This window comes from Salmo salar, chromosome ssa19, assembly GCF_905237065.1.
Source record: "Salmo salar chromosome ssa19, Ssal_v3.1, whole genome shotgun sequence".
NCBI lineage: Eukaryota > Metazoa > Chordata > Actinopteri > Salmoniformes > Salmonidae > Salmo > Salmo salar.
The window spans coordinates 63,433,073-63,454,667 of NC_059460.1; the positions used below are offsets into that span (position 1 = coordinate 63,433,073).

Below are 21,595 nucleotides of genomic sequence, written 5' to 3' on the forward strand. Positions count from 1 at the left end.
TTGACACAGCTTGAAGAAGTGTAAAAAGAATAAATGTGCAAACATTGTACAATCAAGTGTGCAAAGCTCTTAGAGACTTACCCAGAAAGATTCACAGCTGTAATCGCTGCCACAGGTGATTCTAACATGTACTGACTTACGGGTGTGATCTTAAGTATTGGAGATATCTGTATTTTATGTTCAATAAATTTGCAAACATTTATAAAAACATGTTTTCACTTTGTCATTATGGGGTAGTGTGTGTAGATTGGATTAAATTGATTTGATCACCCTTTTGAATTCCGACTAACAAAATGTGTAATACAAAACATTTTATCACACAATGAACCAAGACTGTGCTGCATTCATTACAAAATAGCTGTGGTTTATTCCTTTGGGAAGGAAAAAAACAGCAATAACTAAGCATTACCAGACATGTCTACAGGAAAGAAACGGTTAATTTGCAGCCAGGTAAAAACCGTAGTGAAATATTAGATTTTATACTTAGTTTTCACATTCTGGTTATTCTCTCCCAGGGCTGAGCCCCCCCAAAAAAACTGCTTTTCAATTTTATGGTTGAAAATGTTTGTTTACATTGTTCAAAAATACTTTGTGTGTCTGTACAAATTCCTATGAAAAACAATGAGGACAGTTCTGAGGAAAAACAACTAGAAAGTAAATCACAAAAAAAATATATACAAGCCTGATTGAAGCCCAATGTAAAATTGTAACTGATGCACATCTTCTCTGGGTTGTTTTCCAACAGAAATCCTGAGATTTCAAGACAGATCCACACACAAAACTACAATTACATCATGACCCCCAAAAAACACTTTACGTTGTGCATTGCTCTTTTACAACCCCTCTACTTTCTTTTCTATTGATAAAATAAGATGCAGATCAAGCAACATTCCATATGGGAGAGAGTTTTCTTTTCTTTTTGTGTCTCTTGCAGAGAATTTAGCTTTAATCCGCAAGCTTCCATCATATTTTACATATGTGGATTACCAACTGCTAGCGAAACAATGGGAGTGGTAGGGGTTAATGCATGCTTAAAAGAGTAAGCCCAAATCCTCAAAGTCACATTAAATCAAATTGTATAGCAACCAAAATATCTTAACAAGTGACATGTACAATATTATACAGATGTAGGATCTTAATTTGATCACCCTGTTGTTGCAGGAAATGTCTTGCACAGCAGGTAATGTTAACTCGTAGTGTAATCGAGGTTTAAAAAGGATTCTAAAGTTTATAATTTACGCATAAAAATTCAGACTTTATTTGCTTTAAAACATTTATCAATCCCTACAAAAAATGTCCATTAATTATAATCCACATAATAATTCACATTTCCTGTTGCTGCAGGATCACTTTCCTGATGTAGCAAACTGTCTCAAATTAAGATCCCATATCTGTAGGAATTTATATAGCATTTCCATAGAATATTTTTTTTCTCCAGAGAATACACACCAATACAGCACTATATGTACATTCAGAGAATAGCTGGTTTCTGTATTACAGTTCTACCAAGTATTCATACCACTGACAGACTTTTATAAAAGGTGTTTTGACTGCAACTATATCAATTGTAATTTGGATACGCTCATACCTAGGAATAACCAGTTATAACCAAGGCAAGTACTTAAGGTGCTCCATCTCTGCAGGTGATCCGTCTTTCAGGACAAGATCACTGCAACAGGTCCCCCTCCACCCTCTGATGATATGCATTACTTAATATTATGTCTCTAGAGAAACCTGAAATCACAACTTTCTTAGATTTTCCCTACAATAACTACTTTTTGGATAATGCACCAATACAGCTCTCTGTGTAGATTCAGAGTATCTGAATTACAGTTCTATCAAGTATGTATACCATTGGCAGACTTTGTATACCATTGGCAGACTTGTATTATGCACAAAAATAAGGAAATTTTGGTTTGTACAGTCATAAGATATGTGGTATAGAAAAGTACAATCTTAGGTGAGTACATGGATATCTACAGGAAACTGTCAAAATAAAGGAAACACTTGAGCAAATGAGGAATACAAAGTATATTGAAAGCAGATGCTTTTACACAGATGTGGTTCCAGAGTTAATTAAGCAATTAACCGCCCATCATGCTTAGGGTATAAAAGGCCCAGTTGCCTATTATTTTGGCTAACATGGCTAGAAGAGATTTCAGTGATTTTGGGTGAGGGGTCTCAAAGGAGCATAGGACGATAAACCTAAAATTAGACACCGACATTGCTTTCCTCTTACTGAAGCATTTTGCATACGTAGGTAATTTTCTGCTTTTCTGTAGCTTGTTCTAAAATCATTATTTGGACAACAGTAATAGCCTGTGCATTATGCTGATTCCCTGCTATGAAAGTATCTGCCTGTCCACTCACTCTCCCCACTGTGCGCACGGAGGAAGGAGATGCATTCAGAGAAGCACAAGCATATGACCAATGCCCAAACTGCAATTGTGGGGGGGAAAAAAAAACAGTTTTCAAAGCATCTACTATCGTTCTAGTTAGAGAGGACAGCCAGAGCTTTGTGAGTATATCATTTATTTCTCACTTCTTAATATTGAGTTCAAGGCAACACTTTACAACCGGAGGAGGCTGTAGTATGGTTTCGATGCAGAGCACGTCATGTGCAGTAAACAGGCCAACATCACATAGCCTAGGCCTAGCGCTGGAAAGTGTTTGTAGGATATTACCTGATGTTTACTGCTATATTAATAAATAAGCCTAAATGGCTATATAGCAACAATATCATATTTAGAGTTAGCAATCTAGCTAAGTGTTTTGAGTTCCCCACTTCCTCAGGTGGTGATTAATATAGCCTATAAGCCAATATGCACAATAATGTCAGCAAATTCTCTGATTAGCCTAAAATAAATCTGATCGTTCGGGATCTTATTTTGACAGGTTGCAAATAAAAATATAAAATCATGCATTCCCTGGATGTTAAATGAAATAGCTTACTTTTCGAATCATAGGTTACCAAGAGAGACAACTGAGATGGTAGCCTATCTGTCTTGACATCCTATTAAGACACGTTATGTTGGCGTTTCCTTTATTTTGGCAGTTACCTGTATACAGCATCTCTGCAAATGATCTGTCTATCTGGTCAAAATCACAGATACAGGTCTCCCTCCACCTTCTAATGGTATGGCTAACTTGTTAAAAAAAAAAATGACTCCAAAGCAGTATACTTTTTTTTAAGAGTCCATATTGATACAGAAACACTAAACAATGACTTAGATTTATTAAGAACAAGTTGATTGACAAAGTCATGAAAAATTGAAAGAATTTAATAAACCATCTCTGGGCTATGATAAAAAATATGCCTCAGGGGTCAAAATGACCCATCGCTAGCTTGAAGGTTAAAGGGTATTTGTCCTTGGCAGTCCAACGGTTTCGCCCACTAAGCTTGCGTTATGTGTGCTTCTCTACTACAGTACTCTGTATCGCTGCTGCTGCAGCGGCATTTGACAAAGGGCTGACCTGTAACATTAGTGCAACATTTTCCCCACTACTTTAAAAACAGGGTTTCCAGTCTTTGAACAGGCCCTTGGCCCTGGGCTCCTAGGTCATCATGGTAAACAGGCCCATTCCTTCATGCTGCGTCTACTTAACCAGTCTATCAAATAGGACCTTTTCGCCCTTTTTTCGATTGACACCTGCGCCTATGGTTGTCAACCAATGAGAACAGAGAAAGGGACAGACAAAGCTAATCTACATATGTGCAGTGAAGGCCTTGCTTTGCGTTGCTCCACTTTGCTCTCTTGTATCCTCCATGTTCGAAAGAGTGTTTCTTGTGGGCTTGGTTGGATTTGTCAATTTCTTCCCCCCTTCAATCTCCTATGCAGTTGGTAGACTCCACATCATGGGATGTGGCTGACCCATGTCATCGAAGGACGCAGGTCTTCTTGTGGTTACGGGTTCACAACAACAAACACCGACCTCATTAAGCCAGAGCTGAGGAGAAAGAGGGTTTTTAGCGTAGCCTAGCAGCTCATTGTAAACAAAACATCCCCTTCTTATCCTGACTGTTGGCCCTCTCCTCCATTTCCCCCCTCTATCTCAGAAGACAAATACAGCAGGTTCAGATATGGGACGGAGGGGTTGAGGGAGATGCGTTAATTGTGGTGGGGAGGGATTTCCCCTGTGCGTGCGAGGAGGGCGGGTGGTGGTATGTGTGTTAAGACTGTTTGAGGCGTTTCCGGGGCGGTCCCAGGAAGGGGCACTGGGCCGAGGCCAGCGAGCGGTAGGCTTCGGCCACTAGGTGAGGATGGGATGCCACCATGGACTTCCAGCCCGCCGTCTCCATAACCTCGGCAGCATGGCTAGAGAGAGAGGGGGGGGGACAATTTCAAAAACTAAAAAATGTGCACTGGGTACCCTGGAACAAGATTAAGAAACACTGGTATGTATAGGAGACTGCTAGCTCGTTGTGCCCCCCCCCCAAACACACACAGTAGTTAAAACTCACTAGTTGATGAAGTCCACAGCCTGTGTTTTAAGCTGGTCGGCGCTGTGCAGGTCTGCCAGGATGAGGATCTCTGCAGCGTTCTCCACAGACAGACTGGTGCACAGTGCATCCTCACACATCACCTTCAGCCTCTCAAGAGCATACTGAGACGCACAGAAACACAGATGGATGAGGTGGATTAGGTAGAGAAGGAACATGAAAATGAGGACAAACAGATTAAGGAGTAGTATATCTATAATTCTTAAAATAATTGTTATATATTTTGTAAATGTTTATGATGAGTATTTTTGTAAATTGATGTGCTCATTCACCGGAGGTTTTGGTGGGAATACATTTTCTGAACATCACGCGCCAATGTAAAATGCTGTTTTTGGATATAAATATGAACTTTATCGAACAAAACATACATGTATTGTGTAACATGATGTCCTAGGAGTGTCATCTGATGAAGATCGTCAAAGGTTAGTGCTTCATTTAGCTGTGTTTTAGGTTTTTGTGACACATATACTTGCTTGGAAAATGGCTGTGTGGTTATTATTGTCTATGTACTCTCCTAACATAATCTAATGTTTTGCTTTCGCCTTACAGCCTTTTTGAAATCGGATAATGTGGTTACATCAAGGAGAAGTGTATCTTTAAAATGGTGTAAAATAGTCGTATGTTTGAGAAATTGAAATTATTCGATTTTTGATGTTTTGTATTTCGCGCCCTGCTGTTCCATTGGATGTTGGCTAGGCGTTCCGCTAGTGGAACGGCTATAGCCAACAGGTTAACCTGTCTGGGATAGGGGGCAGTATTTTCACGGCCGGATAAAAAAACATACCCGATTTAATCTGGTTACTACTCTTGCCCAGAAACTAGAATATGCATGTAATTAGTAGATTTGGATAGAAAACACTCTAAAGTTTCTAAAACTGTTTGAATGGTGTCTGTGAGTATAACAGAACTCATATGGCAGGCAAAAACCTGAGAAGATCCCATGCAGGAAGTGGCCTGTCTGACAATTTTTAGTCCTTCTGTTGCATCTCTATCGAAATTACAGCATCTGTGCTGTTAAGTGACACTTTCTAAGGCTTCCATTGGCTCTCTAAAGCCTTCAGAAAGCGGAATGACGCGTCTCCTGTCTCTGGGCAAAGTACAGCAGCAGAGTTTGTAAGTGGTCTGCCTGGGGACAGTGAGACTGGAGATGCGCCTTCACGAGACCTCGCCATTTTTTTTATTTTCCTCTTTGAATGAATACAACGTTGTCCGGTTGGAATATTATCGCTATTTTACGAGAAAAATTGCATAAAAATTGATTTTAAACAGCGTTTGACATGCTTCGAAGTACGGTAATGGAATATTTTGACATTTTTTGTCATGAAATGCGCTCGCGCGTTACCCTTCGGATAGTGATCTGAACACACGAACAAAACGGAGGTATTTGGATATAACTATGGATTATTTGGAACCAAAACAACATTGGTTGTTGAAGTAGAAGTCCTGGGAGTGCATTCTGACGAAGAACAGCAAAGGTAATCCAATTTTTCTAATAGTAATTCTGAGTTTAGGTTGCCCCGACGTTGGCGGGTGTCTGAATAGCTAGCCTGTGATGGCTGAGCTATGTACTCAGAATATTGCAAAATGTGCTTTCGCCGAAAAGCTATTTTAAAATCTGACATAGCGATTGCATAAAGGAGTTCTGTATCTATAATTCTTAAAATAATTGTTATGTATTTTGTCAACGTTTATCATGAGTAATTTAGTAAATTCACCGGTAGTTTTCGGTGGGTATGCTAGTTCTGAACATCACATGCTAATGTAAAAAGCAGTTTTTTAATGTAAATATGAACTTGATTGAACAAAACATGCATGTATTGTATAACATAATGTCCTAGGAGTGTCATCTGATGAAGATCATCAAAAGTTAGTGCTGCATTTAGCTGTGGTTTGGATTTTTGTGACATATATGCTTGCTTTGAAAATGGCTGTGTGATTGTTTTTGGCTATGTACTCTCCTGACATAATCTAATGTTTTGCTTTCGCTGTAAAGCCTTTTTGAAATCGGACAATGTGGTTGGATTAACGAGTGTCTTATCTTTCAAATGGTGTAAAATAGTCATATGTTTGAGAAATTGAAGTAATAGCATATTTGAGGTATTTGTATTTCGCGCCACGCGATTTCACTGGCTGTTGAATAGAGTGGGACGCTAACGTCCCACCTAGCCCAGAGAGGTTAATGCAACCGCTGTGTCAGATTTTAAAATAGCTTTACGGAGAAAGCACATTTTTCAATATTCTGAGTACATAGCTCGCCATCACAGCAAGCTATACAGACACCCGCCAAGTTCGGGGTCAACTAAACTCAGTAGTATTACAAATATTCTCTTACCTTTGCTGATCTTCGTCAGAATGCACTCCCAGGACTGCTGATCTTCGTCAGAATGCACTCCCAGGACTGCTACTTCCACAAGAAAATGTTCTTTTTGTTCGAAATAATCCATATTTATGTCCAAATACCTCCGTTTCGTTCGTGCGTTCAGATCACTATCCAAAGGCATAACGCGCGAGCGCAGTACCAGAGACGAAAAGTCAAAATGTTCCATTACCGTTCGTAGAAACATGTCAAACGTTGTTTGCAATCATTCTTTAGGGTATTTTTTACGTAAAATTGCGATAATATTCCAACCGGACAATAGCGTATTCATTCCAGGGGAAAAAGAAGGAACGGCGCGCTCGCGGGATCGCGCATACCAAGCCCTTTGTCCATAGGCAGTCCACTGATTGACTGAGCTACTATTATCTGCCCAGTAACAGGAGAAGGCTGAAAGAACTTTCTGAAGGCTGTTGACAGCCAATGGAAGCCTTAGGAAGTGCAACGTGACCCCACAGACAATGTAGTTTCGATAAAGATTAAAAAGAACTACAATTCTCAGATTTTCCACTTCCTGATTGGATTTTTCTCAGGTTTTTGCCTGCCATATGAGTTATGTTATACTCACAGACATCATTCAAACAGTTTTAGAAACTTCAGTGTTTTCTATCCAAATTTACTAATAATATGCATATTCTAATATCTGGGCCAGAGTAGTAAGCAGTTTAATTTGGGTACGTTTTCGTCCGGCCGTGAAAATACTGCACCCTATAGCGAACAGGTTAACAAAACACTAAGGAAGAATGTATCTTCTACGAAAATTGTTCTTCTAAGTGGCAGGCAATGTGCTCAGGTGGAGGCATAGGGTTTTTACAGACACAATCTTTCCATTAGAATCTTTCATGGGTATTGTACAGGGCTCGATAACCCTCCACAGCAGTCAATCATCCTTGTCAGAGGCCCGCCTGGGCTTGTAACATTTTGTTTTGTAATAATGCCATTTTCAATCTAGGCTAAATAATTTATGAAAAAAAAAAAAGAAATTCCTGAAGCCGTTAGTTCGTTAAGTAGATGATTTATTGCACTCGCGCCGCACACATAACCTAGTTTGAGCGGCATAATCTGTCAGGTAGCCAGAGAGTGCAGCTCTTAACTGGTTGTTGCGTGGAGCAGCTCACAGAATTCGAAAAGTTTGGTCTGAAGTCTTGGGTGAGTCTTTATGATGCGCAATTCAGTCATCATTCTCTGTTTGAATGAACATTTCTAAAGGCTTTCCCAACAAATCTTTCCAATGAAATGTTTTTTGCAAAGTAGGCCTACCTGGCAGAATGATACTACTATCAATCTTGGGGTATTGGTTGTGCAAACTCTGCCGTCACATGTAGCTTACACTTTTAGTGCATTGGCGTACAGTACAAAACACAGTACAAAAATACAGATAGCCAAACAACGGTCTCTTGCTAGGTGCAATTGAATTTAAGGACAACTACACCTCCTAAATGTTTATTTTTTATTGTTCCATGAATTTAGCAAAAGATATGATTTTATAGTGCCCTACAACAATAGACTGTTCAAATTCGCTAACAATAACACCCTTTTTATCCTCCAAAAAAAATCTGTTAATATGATATTGTCAAGTTAAAATGTAACTTTTTGTGTATGGAGGGTAGGTCATTATAGGCTATAGGCTACTTACTCAGCCAGAAAACTAAAGATAAAATGTAAATTATGCTCTGAGTTGGCACTGGCCCAGTGTACTGGCAAATTTACCTGAATGTCAAGCCCTGTTTTAAGAGTAGATTCAGCCCAATTGCGTAATTTTATATAATGGGGTACGCTGTAGATTTCACGTGTTTATAAACATCAGGTTTGAAACCTATCCTTCAATGTATTAGTGTTATTGAGGGGGAAGAAGGGGAAGGGAGGCATTTCAAGGACATTGTTAGAAGGAATATTTTGAACGGTGAGGAACTGCCCGATTCATTCGCAAACAGAAGAAAACCGACACACAGAGGGACTATCTGCATTTGTACAATAAGAAACACTTGAATTCATTTTCTGTGTGCCCTAATGAATACGACCGTGAACTTGTCCACAGAAAAATACAGTTTCGTTTTCCATTGTGAAACGTTGCTACAGTGGGCTCTACCAAAGATCACCCTCATTTTTTACTTGACACCACAATTTGCATACCACCCCAACAGATCCACGGAAGACGCAATCGCACTGCTCTCCCGCCTGGACAAGAGGATTACCTATGTAAGAATGCTGTTCGTCAATTACTACAGCTCAAGCCTTCAACACCATAGTGCCCTCCAAGCTCATCACTAAGCTCAGGGCCCTGGGTCTGATGCCCTTCCTGTGCAACTGGGTCCTGGACTTCCTGATGGGCCGACCCCAAGTGAAGGTAGGCAACAACACCGGGGTGTGTGATCCATCCCCTCCTACACTCCCTGTTCACCCATGACTGCGTGGCCATGCACATCTCCAACTCAAGTTTGTTGATGACAACAGTGGTAGGCCTGATTGCCAACAACAACAAGACAGTCTACAGGGAGGAGGCGAGTGCCTTGGCGGAGTGGTGCCAGGAAAATAACCTCTCCCTCAACGTCAACAATACGAAGGAGCTGATTGTGGACTAAAGGAGACGGAGAGAGCATGCCCTCATTCACATCGACGGGGCAGCAGTGGAAGGTCAAAAGCAGAGGTTGGGACTGGATCAAGGAACAGAACACCAGAAAATATCTAAATCAGAAAACGGGAACGAAAGTGATATCTATACTGTTCCGGAAACAAACAGCTTTTTTAAAAGCATGAGAACCGGTTAATGTTGTTTTACATTCCAGGCATTTTTTTCAGTCCCACAAAACACGGAACAAAGCCCTCACTCTGTCACTCAGAAAGGTATTCCAGTGTCTGCCTGTCAGTTGAAAATCTTGTGTGTGTGCATGTGTAGGCAACATGGATTAACTTTTTCCAATGCTAGTTATCGATACGATAGGTTTCATATTTCACATTGAATTTATTAACAATAAAAAGGCAAGTCGTGTTTTTAATTCTGGTTCCGCTCTGCACACACACAAGCTTGTTAGCTCTGGTCCAACTCTCAGAAGTTCAAAGACATTCAAAAAGTTCCCCCATAGAATCCACTCATTCCATAGGTATAATTCTATGGGCCTAATTAAGATAATGTATGTCATAACAAGATCCCCAGCCCTTCAAGCCAAGCCTCCTACTCCTCCCACCCTCTCTCGCAAACCGCAAAATTTCAGGCAGCCGATAGCGCCCATGCCTAGGCTAAAACAACTATAGTTAGCCCGCTCCATAGCAAGCTGTCCTATCCCCGGTGAAGTAATTTAAATGTTGAGCAAGTGTAAAAAAAAATAATTAAAAAAAGACACTTAAAAAGAACAGAAAGCAACTATATAAACCGGTACTTTTTTGTTGTTGTTGTTTGAACCAGTACAGAAATGCATTTTGTAGGTTGGAAGAGTGGAATGGAACTAAAAAAAATAAATGATTCTGTTCAGAACAAAATGATTGGAAAACTATTTTTGGTTCCAACCCCTGTTCAAAAGCTTCAAGTTCCTGTGTGCACATCACATCAATGGTCCCTTTACACAGACAGTGTGGTGAAGAAGGCACCTCGGGAGGCTGAAGAAATTTGTCTTGGTCCCCAACACCCTCAAAAACTTCTACAGATGCACCATTGAGAACATCCTGTTGGGCTGTGTCACCGCCTGGTATAGCAATTGCACCGTCCGCAACCGCAGGGCTTTCCAGAGGATGGTGCGGTCAGCCCAACACCCTGCAGGTTTGTAGTGTAACAACCGCAGGGCTTTCCAGAGGATGGTGCGGTCAGCCCAACACCCTGCAGGTTTGTAGTGTAACAACCGCAGGGCTTTCCAGAGGATGGTGCGGTCAGCCCAACACCCTGCAATTCTATCCATTTTGCTATGGGGGTTTGTAGTGTATTTATATACTGTATTCTTCACATAGCTCATTCTAATATTTCTACTACTGTAAATTGCATTTTAGTTACACACACACACACCACAAATGTAATGATATTCTGAATTCTTGAGCTTACTAATGCACTGTATCTACTGCTGTACATTTAATTCCTAGTACATCTGGTGTAAATGCATCTGGTGTAAATGCATCTGGTGTAAATGCATCTGGTGTAGATTGCATCTGGTGTAGATTGCATCTGGTGTAGATTGCATTTGGATTACTGTTAGTGCTATTCGGGTTGTTAAATTGGACTCGTTCCGACATTCGAGTTGTTGTTCTTTCTTTTTTTGTTATATTTAATTGCTTATTTGTGTACCTGTCTTGATATTTTACTGCATTGATAGGCGCTAGTAATAAGCATTTTGCTGCACACGCTATAACATGTGCTAAGCTGTGTACGTGACCAATAAACTTTGATGCTTCCATGTCGCTACGGGGTGAAGTTTCGCCTAGGTATAGATTTGGATCAGCTGCACATTTAGTTTTTGCCCTAGCAATACAGAGTGGATTCAAATAATAAAAGCTTAATAATGAGTTGATTATTTGAATCCGCTGTGTAGTGCTAGGGCAAAAACAACAAATGTGCGTGCACCCCTTAGGGTCCCCAGGACCAAGAATGGGAACACTAGTCAAGGGTCAACTTCACCCTACCTTGTCAGCGGCTGCTAGAAGGTCGTCAGCCATCTTGTCCAAGTTGGGGGCCTTGTCTGTGTAGATGAAACACATCATCTCCTTGAAGACCTCTGGCTCCACGTCATTGATCTCCACTCGGTTCTAGAGAGGTGGAGAGAGCAAGTGAGAAAAAAAGCGGTGAGGCAGAGAGAGAAAGGGGGAAGGAGAAAGCCAGAGAGAGAGATACAATACATGTAAATTGCACGTTTTTAGTAGTTTAATATTGATCCACGTGAGAGGAAGCCGAAGTGGAATAATATACAACATGTGCATGATACATGTTTGTGGGGAACTTTGAGAGCTGCCCTTTCAATTACAAAATAGGAAATACCACTAAAACATCAAAGAGAAAATAGATTTGGGCATCTTCCCCCTCCTTGCTGTTCATTGATCATTGTGTGTCTGAAATTGTAAGGTGGACCATTTCTTTCTCCGTTTCAAAAAAGTTCCATTTGAAGAAGAAAAAAAAACCTTGCTCCATGACTGAAAAATGGCCTTGTTTTCTAAAAAGGATTTCAGAATGGTTGAGGCATCACACACAATTTAATTTCTAAGAAATGCTAAGAAACGCAATTCCTGGGATCGTGCTGCTTTGACAGCAAAGGATGAAAATGTTGACCTCACATGTAGTGAGATGATTTTATTTTAGAAACCCTCTTGTTGGGTTTCGTCAAACAGCCTTGTGCAATAGAATGGTCTACGAAACGCCTTTCACTATGAACTGACAGTAAGTCGCTGCAGATACTATAAGTCTATCTGCATTCTATCTGTTAACCTGTTAGGGCTAGGGGGCAGTATTTGCACGGCTGGATAAAAAAAATGTACCCGATTTAATCTGGTTACTAATCCTACCCAGTAACTAGAATATGCATATACTTATTATATATGGATAGAAAACACTCTAAAGTTTCTAAAACGGTTTGAATGGTGTCTGTGAGTATAACAGAACTCATTTGGCAGGCAAAACCCTGAGACATTTTCTGACAGAAAGTGGATACCTGATGTGTTGTATTACCTTTAAACCTATGCCATTGAAAAACACAGGGGCTGAGGAATATTTTGGCACTTCCTATTGCTTCCACTAGATGTCACCAGCCTTTACAAAGTGTTTTGAGTCTTCTGGAGGGAGATCTGACCGAACAAGAGCCATGGAACGATGATGGCCCATTAGACACCTGGCGCGCGAGTTCATGTTGGGTACCCTCGTTCCAATACGTTATAAAAGAGTATGCATTCGTCCACCTTGAATATTATTCATGTTCTGGTTAAAAAAGGCCCTAATGATTTATGCTATACAACGTTTGACATGTTTGAACGAACGTAAATATATTTTTTCCCCTCGTTCATGAAGTGAAGTCCGGCGGGCTTAGATCATGTGCTAACAAGACGGAGATTTTTGGACATAAATGATGAGCTTTTTTGAACAAAACTACATTCGTTATGGACCTGTGATACCTGGAAGTGACATCTGATGAAGAGAATCAAAGGTAATGGATTATTTACATAGTATTTTCGATTTTAGATCTCCCCAACATGACGACTAGTCTGTATCGCAACGCGTATTTTTCTGGGCGCAGTGCTCAGATTATTGCAAAGTGTGATTTCCCAGTAAGGTTATTTTTAAATCTGGCAAGTTGATTGCGTTCAAGAGATGTAAATCTATAATTCTTTAAATGACAATATAATATTTTACCAATGTTTTCTAATTTTAATTATTTAATTTGTGATGCTGACTTGACTGCCGGTTATTGGAGGGAAACGATTTCCTCAACATCAATGCCATAGTAAAACGCTGTTTTTGGATATAAATATGAACTTGATAGAACTAAAAATGCATGCATTGTCTAACATAATGTCCTAGGAGTGTCATCTGATGGAGATTGTAAAAGGTTAGTGCACCATTTTAGCTGGTTTTATGGTTTTGGTGACCCTGTCTTTGAATTGACAAAACATTACACACAACTCTTGTAAATGTACTGTCCTAACATACTCTAAATTTATGCTTTCGCCGTAAAACCTTTTTGAAATCGTAAAAACGTGGTTAGATTAAGGAGATGTTTATCTTTCAAAGGGTGTAAAATAGTTGTATGTTTGAAAAATTTGAATTTTGACATTTATTTGGATTCAAATTTGCCGCTCTTGAAATGCACCTGCTGTTGATGGAGTGCACCACGGGGGGGACGCCTGCGTCCCACCTAGCCCATAGAGGTTAAATTATGCCATTACACCAGCAGATAGGGAATAAAATAGTGAAACAACCTTCTTTTACAGAAATGTTTTAAGCCAAGAACAAAAAAAACATGACTTTGAAGTCAATATTATAAAGAGCATGATTTACCTGGCTAAATAAAGCAAAACATTTTTTAAAAAGTTGACCTGCACTGATATATTTTTGGACGTACAAACAAGTGAAGGAAGATTGAGGAAAGGGGCCCCTGACTCACCTTTTTGCTCTCCTCCATCTCATGCTCAAACATGGCACTGAAGACAGGAGAGCGTGCTGAGGAAAATACAAATAGATCTTTAGATTAAAAGATTAGATCATGCCACTGGGCCTCAATAGAAATTGGAGGCGTCTGCATTTTATGAATGTGTGTGTGTGTGTGTGTGTTCTGTCTGTACCTGCTAATATGGCTTTGTGGGCCTGGAACTCCTGCCCGGCCACACACAGGGAGCAGTCGGTGAAGCGCGAGTTCTCCCACAGCCCACCCAGCTCATCAGCCAGTCTGCAGTCAGGCACCTTCACCATGTTCATGGTGTTCTGACCCGAGATGTTCACGGAGTCCTGCACCACACTCACCTTGAGAAAACAGAGGCTGCGTTTAGACAGGCAGCCCAATTCAAATCTTTTTTCCGCTATTTGGTCTTTTGATATCAGATCTGAAGACCAATTCTTGAAAAAAATAAAATTAAAATAATTTGCCTGCCTGCCTGTCTAAACGCAGCCAGAGAGTAAGCCCACCAAATCAACCTGGTCACAATTATCAACAATGTGAAGCCACTAAAGCTGCTCTGTCTACATGCATACTGCCTTAAGCATAAATCAAAGTCCACAGATGAAGAGAAGCGATAGTCCGGCGTCCCATTGTGACATATCTACGCGGCTCTGACACCACCATCCGTGGGGGACGCACAGCACGGACATGCACCTCCCCACAATTCCCAACCAGCATGGCTCCGGTAAGAGTCCTGTTAACAGCTGGAAAAATAGCTTGAGCTGCACTGAGAAATCTAAAAGTATGAAAACCAAAGGTCCAATATTCTAGAACATTGCTGTGCGTACATGTTTTGGACTATGATAAACGCTTTTCCCAACGATCAAACGGATCCCATCAAAAAGAGACGTTTATATGAACTAAGCCTTCCAATGTGCTCCAATGAAACAAAGACAACCACATCAACCCCCCAAAAACAACTAAATAATTTAAAACGATGACAAATCGCAGCAGCCCACCCAACCTCAGAGACATGAATAGCTGAGATACAGGGGGAATGTAAACCAGGCCACCTGAAATTAACACAAAGGACAGTCTGTACACTCTTGAATTTTCCCCATCTTGTTTAAAGGAACATTTCACTACCAAATCAAAGTTTGTCAGATGTATCCAGACCTGAAAAATAGCCTAATGTCTAAAGATGATTAATTGATTTGACATGAAAATTTCCCCTTTTAAGCTTCTCTCATTTAGTGGAATGGGGTCTTACCTCACAAAACAAGGTGAGCTTGTCATCAGGCAGAAGACCGTTGGCCTCGTCCAACAGGAAGTCTCGGCGGATGAACTTCTTAAAGCCCCAGTCCTTCCCCTGGACAAACCGATATGCTCTCTGGCTTTCTGCAGAGCCAAGGAGAGAGGAAACGTTTGTGAGAAACACTTCTATTTATACATAGACTCATGTGTTGAACTAGAGTAAGGGTTTTCAACAGGCAGGCGGCCGACGAGCCAAATTTGGCCGGTGAGCTGATTTGATCCACTAAAGGTTGTCTTGATAATACTTAAACAATTTGCAAATCTACTTTAGTTTATTTCATGATGTACACATTTGCAGCTAAAAGCTGAATTGCAATGCAGACAAGCGAGACCAATGACAAAAATGTTCAAGCATACTATTCTATAGGGGTTTGCCGATCTGGCCATTGTAATAGTATCGTATACTCGTAATAGGAAAAACGTAAGTGCTTCAGAATGGTTCTTGGCAATAGCCTAGACCGACCTAATAACCTCCTTGCATGTTTATAGACCGCAAAAAGCTCCAGGAACAGCGGAGGTGGGTGTGTTCTCAGAACTTGCAGCAGGCATGTTTGCTGTCACTCAGAATGCACATCCTGGTTTCATCTTTTTTCCCCTACATCCTCGCCCACTGATTTTTATCATATAAACAGCAACAATCTAAAATGACCGGTGCAAAACGTGCGAGAAGAACTGACTGAAGAAACTGTCATGCAACGAGGAGCTGAAGAGCATTACAGCTGCGCTCTATCCAATCGTAGCAGCAGCATCAACATACAGCCCACCCATTTCTTTTTTTAGACAGCTGAACTATCCAATTGAGTCTTTAAGAGCATGCAGCATCTCTGACTTGAGAAAGATGAGTGCTGGTGGCTGAAAATGACTTTTTTCCGATCACAAAAATACTTGTATCAAAATTGTATCTGGAAAATGTCCCATATATGTTACGATACTTGTTTTATCCGAGTATTCGGCACACCCATCCTATTCTTTACATTTCTCAGAGCTCTTCATCAGAGTGGCTACTGCTAACTCCACTCACCCATGGCCTTGGTCTCCTCTCCCTTGGCGTTGAGGATGGAGAACTTGAACTTGGCACGCACCTCAGCCTTGGGACAGCTAACCAGGAGCAAGTAGAGGGACAGGTAGTCTTTGCTCTCCTCATCCAGCCCTTTAGGGTTCACCCGCAGACACCTGTTAGAATTATGAGCGAGTAAACAGTCAATACTCAACAGTTAAACACAGCACACTCATCAAAGCGGTTAGCTACCACAAGAGTTGGGCTGCTAGCAGCAAAATTTGCACTGGTGCCAATGCTAACTCTCCAACCAACAACATCTGGTGATAATGCCTTAGTCATTGTGTAGAATTTTGATGGTCTTTCATAACAAATACAACATCTTGAAACATGTAAAGAAAACTCTTATCCACCACGCACCATTTGAGCTTGTCATTGGCTCCTGAGGAGAAGGTGGAGCTCTTAATGACCTCGCCCATCTCCTCGCGACAGAAGCTGAAGTTGTTGATGGTCCACATGTAGGAGAACTTTACCACTTTGATCTGTGGGGGGAACGCCGCCAGAGATGGGAGGCAATATAATGAAGAGATGCGTGCTTTGACCTGAGAAAATAATTATTCTAATCCCCAACCCCACACTTACACCCATCCCTTACCTGAGTGTAGCACCAGCTCTCCGCCACAGGCCCGCTGGACATTTCCGCAGGGGGAGGGGGACTCGGGACTCTTGACATCGCCAGGGTGGCAGCAGGTCGTGGCGGAGTGTGGGAGAATCTGTTCTTTCAGAGGTCCAGAATCACTCCAGAGTCTAAAATGTGTCAACAAACCTCAGGAGGTAACAATTTGTGCTCTGAAAAGACAGGGGACAGGTCTGAGCAGGACTTTCAAACTATGTTCCAAATCCTGACACAGCCTTATGTGAATTGAAAAATATCCATTTGTTTCTTTTTTAATTCCTGAATTATATGGAGCACTTCCCCATCTAAAAATGAATAAATAAATAAATGCTAGCCCAGGCAAGTCAGCAGTCTGGAAAAGAGGCAATTGTTTGGCCTCACCAGTAGCCTAACCACCATGCAAATCCTCCATAAAATGACCAACAAGGATAAATGCTGCCCATATCTCATTAGTCTAGACCAGGGTTTTCCAAACACGTATTAGTTTTTGCCCAAACACGACACAGATGATTTTAATAATCAACTAATTATCAAGACTTAACATTACACAGCTAATTCAAATGATTAAGGAAAAAAACAAAAATGTGCACCCCTTGGGGTCCCGAAGACAAGAGTTTGGGAAACGCTGGTCTAGACTCATGTAACGCTGGTCTAGACTCAATATAATATCAATTCATTCTCCCTAACTCTGTATGAGGCAGTGCTGCACACAGAGATTGCCAGTGAGGGCCATGGTTCAGGCTAGATAAATTGTCCATGACCCTTTGGGGACAGCGGACGATTGATGCCCATGGCCGGGTCACTCCAGAATCAATAACCTCCACAATGGCAATTAAGTCTCAAAATGAACTGTAAATAAACAAGGGAGAGAGCTACTCCTGTGTGGAATTCGCTGCCGACAGATTGTAGACCTCCCAAGCGCTAGCGAGCCACACAAACAGTTTGTTGGCGTACTGCTCATTGGATGAGAAATTATGGACAATTAGCCTAGCTAACAAATTGACTGTGTTTTCTTAGCAGTCTGACAGTATACACTACATGACCAAAAGTATGTGCATAACTGCTTGTCAAACATCTCATTCCAAAATCATGGGCATTAAAATGGAGATGGTCCCCGTTTGCTGCTATAACAGCCTTCACTCTTCTGAGAAGGCTTTACATTAGATGTTGGAACCTTGCTGCGGGGACTTGCTTCCATTCAGCCACAAGAGCATTAAATGCTGACCACACCGGGAGCGTCGCGTGCGCGAGCGTTGCAAAATAAATGTACACATACATGTTATTCAATCATTGCACCCACACTGCTCACGAGCGTCTGTGTTGCCAGATGCTAAAATAGAAGTGGATTCTATTTGTGGCGCAGAACGTGCTTCAAGTCCTGCCTCTCCTCATTGGCTTTTAGAAGCATATACCCACATGCCATCTCCTCATTGGTTATACCCACATGGGTGATTGAAAGATGAACTGAGGTCAGTTATGGTAATACACCTTATGAAAGTTAGTTGCCAATCGCCATATAAAGTCCAAAGGAGAAAAGGCCTGGAAGGACGTGAGATGACTAGAAACAAAGCAGTTGACCATTGTGTGTGGATTAATTGTTGGAGTAGAGGACCTTGTGCATTTCAGGTAAAATAACAAGTCAATGTGTAAATCCCAGGATAAATTAGCTAGCAACAGCAAGCTAGCTATCTAAATACAAGGTAGTTATGTGTCCATGGTATCGCAAAAGAACAAGTAAACCAAACATCTTGTTTGTATTTTCCTAGGATTCAATTTTCCTAGGATTCAAAGCCTATGTCAAAGACTTGTCAGTGTCCGCTAAAGTGACTCATCATCAGCAGGGCTCTACACTGACCTTTTTTTTAATAAGGAGCGAGCGTGCAACTAAGTTGAAAGACGTTGGCGCACCAAGAAATTTAGGAACAGAATAAAACATATTTGCGATAATTAAGCAAGAATTGTACATTTTTCTAGGTGCACTAGTGCTCCCAAATAAAATTCCAGGTCGCACAGCAAAATATTTAAGCGCATATGTGAGTAAAAGTCACACTGTAGAGCATCTTTCCCCAAAAAATGTTGGTGTCTGTTGAGCAAACGTGAATGTTGTGAAAACTCTGTGCAACTTCTGGTGTGCGTTTACTGTAAACACAGAGGCTGTACCGGCTTTAAATGTACTTTTAACAGTGGCCAATTAGGCTACTGTGGCTATTTGATCATAATGTAGGCCTACCAGATGTAGAAAATGTTCAGAACCGACACTGAATTGTAGGAGCTAAATTCCAGCTATATAGAAGATGGACGGAAGAACACCCAGTGCTGCTTACCTGAGATGCATTCATCACACAGTCCTTCTCGTAGGTGTCCGCTATGACTTCCATTGTGTCGGAAAGAATGGCGGTACAGTATTGGCTGTAGCCAAATTGACACTCAAATAATGGCTGACCAATGGAGAAGCATCATACACACCTCCCACTAAACGAGTGTTTCAATCCCCCCAAAAAGTTTAAAAAGCAACAACTACAAAAAAGCACTGCAAGCAAAGGGGGCAGTCTAGCCAAAAAGGAGGGTGGTTGATAGCGAAATAAAATTTGAGTTTTGTTTCCAAATACATTTTGTTTGAAATATTTTTTGGGGGAATAAAATGCATAAAGTTTAACGCTCTATTTTTTTACTTTGCAGCCTCTTTTGCTTTCAGAACAATTATTTTTGATTGAAAAGTTTTGCTCTCGACAAAAAGACACAAATGTACCTCCATAGAACATAGTCCTAGAGAGAGAGAGAATCAGAAAACTCACACACGCACACACCCCCGTAAAAGCACCCGTCAATCAAAAACCATCCGTGTACAGTCCCTTCGGAAAGTATTCAGATCCCTTGACATTATCCTGTTAGGTTACAGCCTTATTCTAAAATGTATTAAAACGTTTTTTTTTGTTGTTTTTTTTACTCTCATCAATCTACACACAATACCCCATAATGATGAAGCAAAAACAGGTTGTTAGAAAGTTTCGAATTTATAAAAAATAAATAACTTAAATATCACAAGTATTCAGACCCTTTACTCAGTACTTTGATGAAGCACCTTTTGCAGCGATTACAGCCTCGAGTCTTCTTGGGGATGACGCTACAAGCTTGGCACACCTGTATTTGGGGAGTTTCTCCCATTCATCTCTGTAGATCCTCTAAAGCTCTGTCAGGTTGGATGGGGAGCGTTGCTGCACAGCTATTTTCAGGTCTCTTCAAAGATGTTCGATGGGGTTCAAGTCCAGGCTCTGGCTGGGCCACTGTAGGGCATTCAGACTTGCCCCGAAGCCACTCCTACATGGAGTGGAGCAGGTTTTCATCACAGATCTCTCTGTTGTTTGCTCCATTCATCTTTGCCTCGATCCTGACTAGTCTCCCAGTCCCTGCCGCTGAAAAACATCCCCACAGCATGATCCTGCTACCACCATGCTTCACCGTAGGGATGGTGCCAGATATTCAGACCCCTTCCCAACATTTTGTTACGTTACAGCCTTATTCTAAAATGGATTTAAAAATTTCGTTTTTTTTTATATCCTCAATCTACACACATTACCCCATAATGACAAAGCGAACAGGTTTTTAGAAAGGTTTGCAAATGTATTAAAATAAAAAACCTTATTCACCTAAGTATTCAGACCCTTTGCTATGAGACTCAAAATTGAGCTCAGGTGCATCCTGTTTCCATTGATTATCCTTGAGATGTTTCCAAAACTTGATTGGAATCCCCCTGTGGTAGATTCAATTGATTGGACATTATTTGGGAAGGCACACACACCTGTAACACTTTATAGTAAAATATTTATAAAAACCCTGGAATGAGTAGGTGTGTCCAAACTTTTGACTGGTACTGTGTGTATATATAGCCACCCTTTGCCTTGATGACAGCGTTGCACACTCTTGGCATTCTCTCAACCAGTTTCGAGGTTGTCACCTGGAATGCATTTCAATTAACAGGTCTGCCTTGTTAAAAGTTAGTTTGTGGAATTTCTTTCCTTCTTAATGTGTTTGAACCAATCAGTGGTGTCGTGACAAAGTGGGGGCTGGTATACAGAAGACAGCCCGATTTGGTAAAAGACAGTCCATATTATGGCAAGAACAGCTCAAATAAACAAAGAGAAATGACAGTCCATCATTACTTTAAGACATGAAGGTCAGTCAACACGGAACAATTCAAGAACTTTGAAAGTTTCTTCAAAAGCAGTCACAAAAACCAACAAGACGAAACTGACTCTCATGAGGACAGCAACAGGAAAGGAAGACCCTGAGTTCCCTCTGCTGCAGAGGATAAGTTCATTAGAATTACCAGCCTCAGAAATTGCAGCCCAAATAAATGCTTCAGAGTTCAAGTACCAGACACATCAAAACATAAACTATTCAGGGGAGAATGCACAAATCAGGCCTTATGGCTGAATTGCTGCAAAGAAACCACCACTAAAGGACACCAATACAAAAAGATTTGCTTGGGCCAAGAAACACAAGCAATGGACATTAGACCGGTGGAAATCTGTCCTTTGTGATTAAACTGGTAGAAATAGCCTACTCTGTGTCTTTGTGAGAAGCAGAGTAGGTGAATTGATGATCTCCGCATGTGTGGTTTCCACCGTGATGCATGGAGGTGGTGGTTGCTTTGCTGGTGACAATGTCGGCA

The 21,595-nt window shown here is 41.0% G+C and overlaps 1 protein-coding gene across 1 annotated transcript in view; it reads right to left on the reverse strand.

Moving 5' to 3' along the window:
- Window positions 1-347: 347 nt before the first annotated feature.
- The window catches only part of LOC106579088 (speckle-type POZ protein), a 55,279-nt gene continuing 34,031 nt past the window's right edge, over window positions 348-21,595 (reverse strand). The window contains exons 2-10 of the mRNA XM_014158635.2: window positions 16,903-17,096; window positions 16,668-16,789; window positions 16,272-16,423; window positions 15,207-15,334; window positions 14,124-14,301; window positions 13,946-14,001; window positions 11,481-11,603; window positions 4,463-4,605; window positions 348-4,316 (exon numbers count right to left, since the gene is read on the reverse strand). Coding sequence (XP_014014110.1) covers window positions 4,172-4,316; window positions 4,463-4,605; window positions 11,481-11,603; window positions 13,946-14,001; window positions 14,124-14,301; window positions 15,207-15,334; window positions 16,272-16,423; window positions 16,668-16,789; window positions 16,903-16,980 — 1,125 coding nt within the window. The 5' untranslated portion in view covers window positions 16,981-17,096 and the 3' untranslated portion in view covers window positions 348-4,171. The remainder of the gene's footprint in view (window positions 4,317-4,462; window positions 4,606-11,480; window positions 11,604-13,945; window positions 14,002-14,123; window positions 14,302-15,206; window positions 15,335-16,271; window positions 16,424-16,667; window positions 16,790-16,902; window positions 17,097-21,595) is intronic.